This window comes from Micromesistius poutassou, assembly GCF_964030765.1.
Source record: "Micromesistius poutassou genome assembly, chromosome: 4".
Lineage (NCBI taxonomy): Eukaryota > Metazoa > Chordata > Actinopteri > Gadiformes > Gadidae > Micromesistius > Micromesistius poutassou.
In genome coordinates this window covers 13,658,106-13,672,248 of record NC_140274.1, presented here as the reverse complement: position 1 = coordinate 13,672,248, position 14,143 = coordinate 13,658,106, and the positions used below count along the sequence as shown (strand labels likewise).

Here is a 14,143-nt window from a genome sequence, read left to right as displayed (position 1 = left end):
CGGCTCCCGTGAAATACAATGCATCCCATTAGGTTTTCCAGAGAGCCCAGGAGGCTGGGTCGTCGCCCCTCAGTCCAGACCGCAGAGCGGCGTCTCAAGTTGGGCCGCTGACGTCACCAGGCAAACACGCACCGTTAGGTTTATTATCCCGGCAACAATTTACATATGGGTCAATCAACAAAAACACACAGCCTTTTCTCATTGCCATGCAATCCGACTAGTAAACGCGATGGTATTCAAACTGTGTAATCGGGACGTGTTTTTTGGTCGTTTTAAAGCCAAAGCCGGTTATAATAAAACAGCAGATGGCAGCCGTCTAACAATATGAAAGGACAAAGGAGAGCCCAGAAGGGTTGAACAGAATTTTAAATCTAACGTTAGTGGACGACTGGATGGGGGGGTCTAAACCTAGAATATTTAGGACATAATCTGATAATGCCTTGAGAGCATTAAGTCCTGTCAAAGTTGATTTTCAGTGTTGTTCTTCACAAGGTCAGTGTTGGATGAGATAGGCACATAGGGCAATAATACTACAAATGATGGAAAATATCGAGCCACACTGTATTTATTTTTATTTTTATTTAACCTTTATTCATCCAGGTGAGTCCCATTGAGACCTTTAGCCTCTTTTTCAAGGGAGCCCTGACGATTGCCTACTTTGTGTGTGTATTAAAAAAATAAAAGTGTTACATATAGATTCCTGAATCCTGGTCAAATCAGGATTCTTATACTTTTTTTTTTTTTTTACCAGAACTCATGAATCTTCTTTAATTGTAAATGTAATTGTTTTAGCCCTAACACTGCAAACGTATAGCCTTCTCCTTCATGCTTCGGTCAAAAAGCACTCCATGACTTCATTTATTCTACATTTAATATGATGAAAACAAGGCCCTGTACACTCCACCTTTGCAGTGAGTACAACAATTATTTTACAATTTGTACACATTAAAACATGGCGCTAGATTCGTTCCATCCATTCCAAATGCAGCTGAGAATGGCAAAAAAAAGTTCCATTTGAATTCTGTAAAGTGGGGGACGGGGACGGGGGACGTTCCAGACAGGAGAATCTTCTGGGCCGTTGTGGAGCCATTATTCCAGCAGAGTAGGTGTTATTGGAGACCACACACCACTTATAGGTTATTAGCAGCCCCAGCCCCATTGACCCAGTATGACAGAAAGCATGCCATATACCTACAGCTCCCACTACCACCACAAGTGGCAAGAATTTGGATTGGAATTTGGCATCAAATATTGGACTTGCATGAGGTACACTCTGTTAAGCCAGAAACGGAAAGAAACAAAAAAATGATCACTGGGAAAATCGAAATTAATTGAGCCATCTCCTTTGAAGTAGTCAACATTGTATTGCAATGCAATTTTAACACAGGTCTGTACGGGTGTGCAACTTTCTCCTTGAATTTAATAAAACCCCAAGGAGAATGTGAAAACGTGTTGATAACCTGCTAAAGCCATCGTGGTGCCACAAAAACACAAATGTAACACATCTAACATCAACATTTAAAACGTGGGGTGGGTGGGAAATTTGTATATTTTCACAGCCTCCACAAAAGCCCCCTTCCTCGACAACATCTCTTATATTCACTCTGCCTGTTCCTCTTCCATCAACAGAAAAGTAGATTAAGTGGCAGACCCACCGAACCAATAGTCTCAAAAGGCCACATTAGAAACATGACTGCAACGCAACTTTATCACCTCGACCTTCAACTCTCTGGGCCAATAGCATCAAACCACAGTTGGAAAGTTGTCAGGTCTGTCGATTGATTAAGTTTTGCTTACACTTTTAATGGAAGAGAACAAAACCCAAATAAAAATAAAACAGCTTCTCAGTGTTTCCCAGAATCAATGATGAAAGCTCTTTTTTCGAGTTCATTCAACCACATAGCAGTCCACAGAAAAGAAAAGGCTCTCAGTTTCTCTTGACTTGTCAGTTGATTCTTTTTATGCTACATAGGTATATACTTTGCGGTCCTCTGGTGTTCGTGCTAAATATTCCCTCTCAATCAGTCCTTCAATGCGCTTCTTGATGACTACAGGGCTAGGGAGGAATCGTGCTCGCAACTGTTGCGTGACCTAGGAAGAGAGAAGGAGAAAGCAGACAAAACACATATTCAGTATTCATATCGGAACAATTATTGTTGTGATGATAATAATTGATGATGACGATGTCATTGATCATCGATTATTATTTCCAAAAGGATATGGTTGCCGTTTCAGGATAAGTTTTCGTAAACGTATGCAAACAAAGGCTTTTGCAAAGTGGAGCCTAGAGAGTGGGTTTACGGACCTCTGCTACCAGTACGTTGTGCTGCATCTTCTTTCTGGACTTCATGATGCGGACGATGGCGGCTTCGATCTCATGTTTCCTGTCATCGTCCACTTTCTGCCGCGTCTCCTTCCTTTCAGGGTCCGACTCCCCCTGTTTAGCCGCCACTAGGAGTCACGATGACAACACGACAAGAGAGGTCAACACCCTGACACACTGTTAACACCCCCGAGCTCCATGTGATGAAATATGCTGTTTTACCATGACAGCAGGTGTGGTAAAACCTTTATACTTATATTTTTAGTGCATACATCAGACCCTATGCAAGCGTCTGTAAAATTGCAAAATATTATCACATATGCAGTATAACAAAAAACTATGAAAAAATAATCATTGCTTATATACAAACACTTGATCTGATACCTATAGCTAGGGTTAGGGCTCTGCAGTTAGTCCTCTTGTTTTCCTTTTAGTATCTGTTATGTGAATGTGCAGGTCTTTTATGTTTTGTAGCTGTCCAACTTTGTGTGGAAGTCCAGTCTACCTGTCTGGATCTTGACTCTGTGAAGTTTGGAGGTGAACTGGTCGTTGACTGTAAACGCGTGGCCGTTCTCGATCTCTTTGGACTTGGGCTCCTTGGTAAGCACCCTCTGGGTGGGCTTCCCGCAGGCCAGCGACTGCAGCGCCCGCACCAGCTCCCTCTCGGGGATGTCTGTCTCCTGCTGGATCTCCTGCAATGGCGTGAGGACGCAACACCAGGCCATCAGTAAAGCCGTGGGGTTGCATACATCGATAGCGATACTGTTCATAGGATCAAACCCTGATGTGCTGGCAGGATGCAAACAAAGCGTCAAAGCGCCCATACCTCAAACGTGGACTTGTCTCGGTTGTTGAACAGCATGAGGATGGTCATCTGAAAGGTGGACACCTGTAGGATGTGCTTCCTGGTGTTGGAGCCGGTCACCTGGGCACCTCCCACACCGACCTCTGACCCGTCCTCCTTGAGGAAATGGGAAACGCTAACTCAGTCATATGGTCTTTTTTGAGTCATTTCCCGATTGTTAAACGTGTGGGGAAAGTGTGAAAGAATGTCGGGCGGCTTAATATAGCTAGACTCATTTTATTAACACACTGTGCATACGCACCAAAATACATTTGACAAAGGAATCAGAAGTGGAGTACACCATGTGACACAACAGCACTACAGAGTGACAATCTTGTGTAGAATGACAACAGAGCCAGTGTCCTTGAATGTACCTGTATCTATTATTCAACCTTAAGCTAGAGTGGTTCCATGCCACAAACTGCCCTTTTCTGACTGAAGAGTAAATCCATTGAATCCATTGTTTTTCTTAACGTGGGTGTGCATATCTTCCCGATGTGAAAACGGCGTTACAGAGGTGACAGACACACACCTTTTTGATTGGTCCATAGAAGGTGGCGTTGAGGTCCGCAGAGCCCATGTGATGCTGCAGTGTGAGTTGTCTGCCACTGTGCTTGGCAAGGTAGAACCTACACGATGACACAGAACATTAGCACGGCATTGATCCTAAATACACTCTACGGATGGGGAGGATCGTTACCTTCCTACATAAGGACCCAGAGGGAACAGCCATTATCCTAGTTGTGTGGGGAAGCGAGGTAGCTCACTAATTTGGAATTAAATTCAATTAAGAGCGGTTATCCTTTATTTTGAAACCAAAAACCCACAAATGGGCATGCATTTCCATTTCATTACTTCCTGATTGCCACTTTGCATCTAACAAAAACAAAGTTGTTTGTCACGTCCGTGCTGCCAAAAAAATCTCTTCGGCCAGCGGTTAGATAACAGACTGACCTTCTGAAGACTTCAAACGCGTGTCGTGGCGACGGGGGGATACTGCACTTTGGCGTCGCAGACTGCGTTGGCCAATACCCCGTGGTCAGCACCCGCACTGTCAGGTCCACTCCTCCCAACGACACCTGAACATACACACACACACATTTCATGACCACCTGGGACCGGCTCCTGACTTGCAGTCCACTACATAAGTGCTTGTCTGAAAGCTCGCCATAGGAACCTGTCCCGGGGTAGAGAGGCATGAGGAGTGGGAGCAGCCATTTCAAAGACATCCTCATGCACCTTGAACCGGGACAAGCCCTGCAGAAAAGCTCTAGCTTTTCTAATAAAACAAAAACATAAGTTTAGCCTCTTACGTCCTGCAGGGCTTTTTATGTATATAACCATAATCATTTGAGTGAGGACTTGGTTATAAAAGGGACTAGGAACGGATGGAGGTCAAAGCTTGTCTTATGTATCGCACTGCAACACGGAACTGCAGTGCCAGCAGTTCAGAGCACTCACAGGCACGAGGGATTCATATAGTTCCTTGAAATGTCAAGTCGTGGAACAACCACTGCCTAGGGAGCACAGGTGAAACAAAAACTGCTATGATGAGGAAAAAAAGAGGAAAGGGCTGCAATGCAATACTTTAGTCTGATAAGCGCTTTCTTACCCCCGTTGTCTGTAAATGTTGCCTGAACTCGTCCATGGTGGTGTTGGAGATGCTCATGTCTCGGAACATGCCCTCCAGCTTGGAGGTGAACTGACAGCCGCACTCCGTCTGAGGCAAAGATAATGGTTGAGTGAGAGGAGGCTAGTCGCACAGGAAAGGTCATTCACACATGTCACTCGGGATGTAAAACATCAGGAATAAGAATGTAGCCATCATTGTTCATTATTGCTATCTGTGTGGCAAAATTCAAACCCAAGTGGTTTACGGACTATAGGCTCATTAACGTCCCAGGGCACACAGGTTTCCTCTCCTCCTCACCTTGAGCTTGGAGATCATGTTCTTCTCAGAGTCGTCCGAGACGCTCTTGTTGGTGAGCAGCCGGCGGGCCAGGTGCTGCTTGTAGTACCTCTCAAACACATCCTTCTCCTGCATGAAGCGGAACAGCACCATGGCCTTGTCCAGGATAGACTCCACCTCCTGTTCCGTCAGCTGGACACAGTTGGAGTGAGGACACAAAGCAATACATGCATCGGAATGTTTCAAATATATCTTCCAGGACCGTGAAGATCGACAGGAACGTGGGATTGAACATTGAACCACAGTTCGGAACCAAAGGCATATTATCTTTGTAAGCGCACTCATATATATATAATATAATAATAATTTGCAACCGCACATGTTATTTGCCGCACTGTGAAACTTACCGTTGTGTTACTATATCGTAGACCTTTACAATGTGACAGAATGACGCAAACTGTTGACTGAAGGTTTCCCAGTGGAGAGCACTCACCCCTTTCACTCCCTTCTTCAGTTTGTCGTCGATGAAGAGGGACAGGTACTCGGGCGAGCGGGAGTTCAAGTTGAGGAAGTACTCAAAGTCCCCGGCGATGGTCTGTTTGAAGAGCCTGTCATTGTTGAACGACTCCTGGAGGAAGCGGTCGAAGCGCGTCTTCAGATCCAGCAGGCCCTGGCCAAAGTAAAGAAGAAATACAAATCCAATAGGGTTAGAAAATGAGTGACGATAGATCAGGAGGTTCGCCCGTGAGGGTCATTCCCATTTATTCACACTTGATGCCCAATATGCGGTCATCGGTGTTGCTCAGTCATCAACACGCCCACTCAACTGGTGTGAAATGCTGACATTCTACTGCTCATTCACATATAAGGTAATTAACATTTTTCGCCGGCTAAAATACTACCTCAGGGGTAGTCTTTTTTCAGGATATCCAATGTCAGGATTGGTCGTTCACATATACGGCCCGTCGGGAGAATAGCGCTCTAATAGCGGGCTGTACATCTATGTGAAAGCAGCTATAGATAAGACTTCTTTGGCAGGAGAATATCCCTTACCTGGATGTAGTCCACAGGATTCTTGCCCTCTCCTTCCTCCGACACCAGAGCCTTTCCCTGCTCTCTGAGGTAGGAGCTCATACACTCACACATGGTTTTCAGTCCATTAGGCACCCTGCTGAACAGCTTATACATGCACGCCAGGTCTGCACACAGATTGCATTGGTATTAATAGACGAGAAGCGAATCCAACGGAAACATGTTGATGTGAAACTTCTTTGTGAACATCACGCCAGCCCTGAAGTCATGACTCATAATGAGAAACAATGGGAGACAACTGCAATAAACAAGGACACATGGGGATCTAGGAAATCTGACAAAAGTGGGCCAGGCTCCACCGAACCGACCTTCCGTCTTGCCGTTCTTCAGCATGTGGACCAGGCCTGAGTTCTCCATCTCCACGATGGTCTTCATGTGTTTGGAGATGAGCTCCCGCTCCACCACCTTGACGATGGGCTCCTCCGTCGTCTTGTCCAGGCAGTGCATGACTCGCTCTATCTCCTCGTTGATGCGCGCCTCCACCTTCTTAATGTAAACACTGGCGCTGTTCTCCGCCAGGAACTTCTGGCTCTCCATCTGGCGGGGGAGGGAGGCAAATATGCAAATGTGATGAGTTCTAGGTGATGAGCAGGGCGCTTTAAATAAGGCCATCTGTGTGCTTTGAAGGTATGAGTCATGTGCTTATCTCTTTTTTATAAAAAAAAAAAAAAAAATGACACACAAACCTGGAAAAACTCTGCAGACATTTCTAGGAAGGGAGCCTCGAAGTCTTCTTCGTATACAGACCGTCCCTCCAGCCCGAGGATCATTAACATCTGGCAGGCGTTCCTGATGGCGCCCCTGGAGGACAGACAAAAAAAAAAAACGATCAGTAATGTATAGCCACTAACAAAATGGCAAAGCGTACGGTTTCTGTTCTTCTGACCTTGCTGGAGGCCACACACACAACAACTGAACAGTAGCAGTCGACACCTATATTATATACAAGAGTCCCAAACTGAAGTGAACAACAATAATGGTTTTGAGGGGGAGGAGGGCTCGATGAGGTTACGGTGGAAGGACCGTACTGGTATCCATCCACCATTTGTACTAGGGATGCACCGAAATTTCGGCCAACGAAAATTTTTTCGGCCGAAACACTTTTATCACCAACGCGGCCGAAACAGGAAATTGTGATGACGCAAACAAAAACCGCGGCCAGCACACGCTTGTCTGGATAAGCGCCTCTGTGCCAACATGTCTGCGGTGTGGGCATATTTCCATATATCTGAAAAAGACCCACGGATCAGCTACAACCTTGTTTTCATCCAAACGAGCCGTCTTTAGCGACGGCTCGCTATGAGACAGCTTCTATGAGCTGTCGGCTATCAGCCGCGAGTTTAGGGACCGTCCGCAAAGTGCCCACAGCTTCTATGAGCTGTCGGCTATCATCCGCGAGCTTAGGGACCGTCTGCAAAGTGCAAAACGGAAAACGGTGTTGTTGTTTTTTCAGTGCTAAATAAATATTTTTATACTTTTAATAATTGTAATTGATTTATTCTTTGAATTGCAATGCCTTGATTTTAGTGAGATTAGTACACAGTCATAGCTATAAATGCAATGGTAGGCCTACTAATAATTGGCATAATAATTTATTTCGGTATTTCGGTTTTCGGTTTTCGGCCTTGGTTACCTCATTTTCGGTTTTCGGTTTCGGCCAAGAATTTTCATTTCGGTGCATCCCTAATTTGTACAGTTGACACCACCATCAACAGCATGATTAAAATGCACATGGTCATCACAGCCGAATTAGCCTATATCAAAGTGTAAGAACTTGCATGAATGCCTGCTTTTTTTTGTAATAATACAATGCGACAATAATACAATTACACTGTAATTAAGCATTTATTGACAGCCATATGCCAAGTGATTTATAAATTGCTATTAAGAATAGGCTTTGGCGGTATCTATTTTTTCATACCTTCCTGACATTTACCCCCTCTAACTTAAAAATATATATACTTACAAATGACATATACTTCTATTGACATATGGGATGATTTCTATACACCACCACAGTAGCTCTGTGCGTCTATACACTCAGTTTTGATGTCGGGATGTTCCGGGCAGGCAGTCATTATTGTAAATCTTGTGGAACACGGCAGAGCCGGCTTCAAGTAGCCTAAATACTTCATTAGACAAAGTAAAAAAGATGTATAGCAAGTTGAGTGTGTATTTTTGACGTTAAAGAATCCTGCCTTCGGTACTTCTAAATACACCCCAAGCCTGATTAGTAACTTCTACAGACCATCATCCGGCAACTGAATAACAAATGATGCCGTCATTGATCCCATACTCCAGCTGATTCTCTGCCCACCTGTCGACCACCTCGCCCTTCCTCTCGCGTGCAATCATGTCCAGCAGGGTCTGCCGGAGGTGGTCTCGGATGCAGCCGTAGCGCACCACCTGGTCCCTGAAGATGATGAGGCCCAGGTTGTACACATTCTCTACGTTGTTCTGCTGCACGTACACTCGGTCCTGAGGACAGGGACACCGGGAACCACAGAATGAGCGCCTCAATTACTATCAAGGGTTTTATTTGAGTTTCGATTCCACATCGACTGTCACTCACCATGTACATGAGTATGTCCCTGATCATAACCATGGCCGTCTGATGGTCATTCCAGGCCTGGTTTAAGGTCTGGAGGAAGTTATTGTTCAGAGAGTTGAGGACATCTTCCCGTACCTTAAGTGGAAGAATTTTGTTATTTATTTTGTTATTTATGTTATTACACTATGTAGTTGTAACACACACACACACACACACACACACACACACACACACACACACACACACACACACACACACACACACACACACACACACACACACACACACACACACACACACACACACACACACACACACACAGAGTGAGATGAAGTACCCTTCCAGACATCCAGTTAGCTGTACTATATTCTAAAAATAATATTTACATTGAGAATGGTTGGCTGACATTAAATACCATTTTTAAATGGCCTCGTCACAAATCCAGTTCAGAAAGGTCACCTTTTGTCATGATGTGAACCCTTTAACAGGTTAGACTCCTTTACCATACATTAGAAGGATTCATATATTTTTTTATGACAACATTTACTACTCCGAGCTGCCATCAAGGCCAACCTTTCCCTTCCTGTTATTGCCCTTTTTCAGTCCATTACTGTCCAGCGGCTCCGACAGGGGAAATATAGTGTGACTCTACACATACCCTGAGCGCAAGACCCGAGTCCAACTTGCTTGCTTGCTTTCATTCTTTCTTATACGTGCTGTACTTTTATGATCGGGTGGCCTTTTCTCCCTCTCCACATACAGACATAAAGAAGTGCACTGCAGAGTGACTCAGCACTGTGTACGCCGCGTCTCGCTGGACTGAGATTCTAAAAGGGCACGGCGGCCTCCTCCTCCTCCTCCTCCTACACCTGGAGGTGATGGTGGTGGTGATGCATCATCACCTCACTGTGCTCTGTCTGGCCAGGGTAAGGTGGCACAGGTGTAAGGTATAAGCGTAGTGTAGAGGTGGCGGTGCGACTGGGCCAAGCGTGTAATCGGAGTCTGTGGTTTCTGTATATTTTAGAACTTGGGAGGCGCGCCTGTGGAATGTGACTGGCGTTTCGTTTGTCCTATGATTTCAGTTCTAAGCCAGGGTTTGGCGTCCAGGGCATCACACTGTATAAGCTATTCCTTGTAGCATACATACATTTTAAGACAAACGTACTTATTCTCGTGCTATAAGTAAGTGGTGTGAACATAGTCACGGCAGGGTTTGAACCCAATACCTTCTTACTGCAAGCTGACATACGTTCTAACTAGTTAAACAACATCTCTCATCACTGGAATACCTAGCCCTGATTCATCACGTCACCAGCAAAAACATGCTTTGCAAACTATGTGAGTCCCGTTTAATCTTCAAGCAGGAAAAGAGAAAAACAATGTGTGTTACTGTTCCTGCTTTGTAAAATATCACTACGGAAATCCTTTGAGGACTGATGTGTGGTGGCCTTACTTTGTTGATGAGATGCTCCGTCACCACTTCCCGCAGGCCTGTGTAGAGCTTCTCCCCGTGCTTGTGGAGCACCATGGTGTAAGCGTTCCTGTACAGCTCCTCAAAGCTCAGCCCACTGTTGTTCTTCCTCTGGATCTCCTGGATGGCGTTCTTCAGAAGGTCCCAGATGTTGTTGACATACTTCTCGTCCATGGTCATCTGCAGCAGGGGCCAGAAGCAGAGAAGCGGGAAAAACAAAAAACAAGTGAGAAATAGTCCTTGTTTGCAGTATTTTTGCCCCAGATAACTCGCCGTTCCACCCCTCTCAATCAGAGATAGGAAACAAATAGCCAAAAGTAATCACAAAACGATAGCAATGCAAGATATTTGAGTCATATCAAGATTTTCCTTTTCTTACCCGCAATAAACAGGTTTTGTGGAATTACTTTAGCCATCTTTTATGTAGTGGTTTGGTGTTGCTTCACATTTAAAGCAGTCCCTCCTCCATTCAGTCTGAAGTAACTGATGAGGAAATACCCAGTACCAGAATGTGAAAACAAGCATCTGATTAATTGCTGCCTCCACTTCCCAAAGCATAGACTACATCTTCTCTTTGCTTTCACACAACTCACATCTTTGCCAATGTGTAGCAACATAACATCATATTGAAGTAATATTAATTTATAATTAATATTTAATTTATAATAAAACAGGCTGCATTATTTTGACAATGGCTACTTATAACAGAGAAATGTGCCAGTACATGGATTCCATCATGTCCATACTTTGTTATGGTATCGAAATCTAGTGTTGTGACTTGAAATGAGAGTGGCAGAGTTTCTGCACATAAGGGCAGAGAAATAAATGAGAGAAATAAATATATTTTTCCAGGACAATGACCCCACGGATATCACATCCACAATTAAATCTGCTTCATGGGTTCCATAAGCACTACCGCTACAATTCTACCTTGGGAAAGTTGAGAAAAAAATTGCAGTTGGATACCATTCAAGAATTACACAATGCTGCATTAAAGATCCTTACATGTGGTTTTATATTTGATATTGGTTGCTTAATAATCTCTATGGAGGTCAGTCAATGTCAAGTCAACTGATAATGACAGCTAAGTATGCCTTCAGACATAAACAATAATTTGTTTTAATTATTTTAGACCAAATAAGGCAAACCAGTATAATATTTTGAGATCATAGTCATATTTTACTATTTGGCTGCAATCATTTATGGGTGCAATTTTGCCACGCTTTTTTACACCTAATCTTTTCTTATACATCAATACTACCACATGAGCTACAATTAAGCCTTCATCATCTGATCAATGCTAAACAGGGTGCAGTGTGTGGAAAGAGAAAGTCATTATTGTACTAGCCTTATTTTTGTTACCATGAAATAACACTATTTCTCTATATTATATCCTATTGATCAAATTGATTGTGTCGGATACAGATAATAAATTCCAGAGAGAGACGAGGTCTGTTTGTATTTGCGTTTCTAATGGATGAAGATTACCATCCTTTTGTCATCTGGACCAAGAACAAACAATTGTATTTGTTTGTTGCCCTGTTGTTCTATACTTAACTAAATACTAGTGCATGCTTACCTACAGTCCAGTTCTTAAATGTAAATGTATGTATTTAAAAAAACTAAATATGAATTAATACAAGGCTTTGTTGAATGCTGGATACTCTGTTCAGTTAGTTTTAGGAAAAGCAGACCGCTGCTATACATAACAAACCGTTGCTATGGTTGCAGTTCTGATCAAAGACTCTGAAGGACCTGAATCACATGAATCTGCAAATCCACAGCAGGAAGGAAATGTCAATATCAATATTCCCAAAGAAATCTCATTCACCTTGTTTCACTTCTCCATTAATGGAAATGTTTAGTTTAACGCCAAGTGGACTAATCTTAAAAAGACTAGAGTTTAGGTTGTTAAGGACGCAGTTTATACCGTAGAATCGAACAGACTATGTTTCTGAGTGAAAGCAATCAATGCATTGAAATCGCTTTGGGGTTATGGTGCATTCCAGGCATCCCGTAACCTGTGTTTTCACAATCTTCTACCCGTGAAAGTGCCCTGGAACGGAAGTCAAACCCGCAACTCACTACCCGTGAACTCGTACCAGATCGATGTACACCCAGTTCCAGCTCATAACCTACGGGCTAAAAAGTGTCCCTGGAACGCAGCATTATTTCTTTGAGTGAAATTATTGATTTTAGTAAGTAGCTGTATAATCAGTGGGATAGTGTAATTTAATCACCCTTCAGGTTTTATTTTGCAATAATGACCAGCTCGCTGACCAGCATATATATCATAAGAAAGTATGACAATTCTTAATAGATGAAAATTTTGCAGTGTGATGTTGTTTATTACTCATAAAATCAATTAATTTTAATAGGCCTACCGAGTCTGGTAGACGCTCAGGTTGGTCAATGGCATAATGCTCTTCATCACTTTTGGTGGGCAGGGTTTTAATGTAACTGCTGTTTACTTGTTATAAAAAAAATGTGTGTGACAAAGGAAAATAAAAAGGCAGTTGAAAAGAAACAGAATGGATCTTGTATGATAACAAGTGCCCCAACATGATGGCAAATATCAGGGCGTATCCATCTAGTTAGTAAGCAGAGGTTACCACAGGTTAAACATGTTTAACATCAATCATTGTAGAACGGAAGCGGTGACGTTTCATCCCCCTCACTGACCAGTAATTAAGAGAGCACAGGTAAGGGCCTTTTATTCATCATTGTTTGTCAACAGTATTTTGTGTACCGGTATATCAACTATAGGAAGACAAGGACACGTGAATCACAATTCTGTAGAAGAGCAGGTGGCTCCTTCACGTCAGGCAAGCCCAAACACATATATGTCAAAACGATCCTCTATTGGCAATATCTCTGTAAACAACAAAAAAAGGGGCTGGGCCTCTTAGGGGGCACATCTCTTAAGCACAGCTCTTTTTTATATAGTACAGACCTAAAATATATTACAGTCAGATGAACAACCAAACATGTCAGGGGAGAGCACTAGTATATTCAACAAGTTACTGCCGGCCACAATCCACATTGTATAGGAAACTAGGTCATCTCATTTAGAAAAACTCTAGGCATGACTCAGACACAAAAGAAACGAATGCCGCTGCCATGTAGAACCATTTCGCCTTGATTAATCAAAAACAATGCAAAAATACAAACATACTTCCGCGTAAACACAACTTTAACAGGTAATAAAAATACGTAGGCGGAGGTTGTGGTACTGTGCTAAGCCACACACATGTTCTGAAACACTATGTTGCAAACGTGTCGTACGTTCATGATGAGAACTCACTACATGAACGGAATGGAAACGTGTTGTGAGCGGACTCTCATTCATTGACTGTCTGGGAAGCGAGTAAGAGTGAAACTTGCGGTGTAAAAAAAAACCCGGAGCTAGCTGTGCTAATTGAAAGAAGTAACTTAAAGCAGGTTGACTAACATGACACATTTCACTGGGTGTGTGTGCGATGAGTCACAAAGTTAGCAAACCATACACTGTCTGTCTACTCCCGAGTCAAAAGACTGACCAACGGTGGGTTTTCTGCCTGCCGTTTTGTTGACGGTTTTCTGCCTGCCGTATTTACTGGTTAGCTGTTAGACATGTTAGCATTTTGCAAGCAACCGAGACCACGGCCATCGAGTCAGCTGCTGTCCGCAAACGGAGCACGTATTGCGGTGTGTACTTACAGGAAAGGCCCGTATCCTCATCTTGGTATCCTTCTTGGGACCGCCTTTGCTGAGAGTGGACATGGTAACTTCGTCACTATACTCCTTATTTACATGAAAGTGTTATTCGAAAAGGGACAGGGACTTATACTATCTACGGAGCAGCCGATGTGGCTTTCAATCGACCCTCCTTTTAGGTCCGTGTCCCCGCAAAGCAATTTATTGTTGACAGCCAATATGCCAAATTCAGTCGCTCATCATACAGCAATGGCGGA

At 43.4% G+C, this 14,143-nt stretch overlaps 1 protein-coding gene across 2 annotated transcripts; it reads right to left on the bottom strand.

Annotated features, from left to right (window-relative positions):
- Positions 1-853: 853 nt before the first annotated feature.
- LOC311342101 (cullin-3) lies at positions 854-14,143 on the bottom strand. 2 transcript variants are annotated; one of them, XM_084466936.1, is made up of 16 exons: positions 13,890-14,143; positions 10,173-10,370; positions 8,741-8,854; positions 8,486-8,646; positions 6,855-6,969; positions 6,477-6,705; positions 6,130-6,275; positions 5,570-5,746; positions 5,098-5,268; positions 4,780-4,887; positions 4,122-4,246; positions 3,700-3,796; positions 3,150-3,284; positions 2,829-3,015; positions 2,306-2,451; positions 854-2,091 (listed from the first exon to the last, which is right to left on the bottom strand). In XM_084466936.1, the coding sequence occupies exons 1-16, from the start codon at positions 13,950-13,952 to the stop codon at positions 1,960-1,962; spliced, it is 2,304 nt and encodes a 767-aa protein (XP_084323062.1). In that variant the 5' UTR covers positions 13,953-14,143; the 3' UTR covers positions 854-1,959. The 2 variants fall into 2 exon arrangements, with proteins under 2 accessions (XP_084323062.1, XP_084323063.1); XM_084466937.1 differs by having other exon boundaries at positions 3,150-3,281.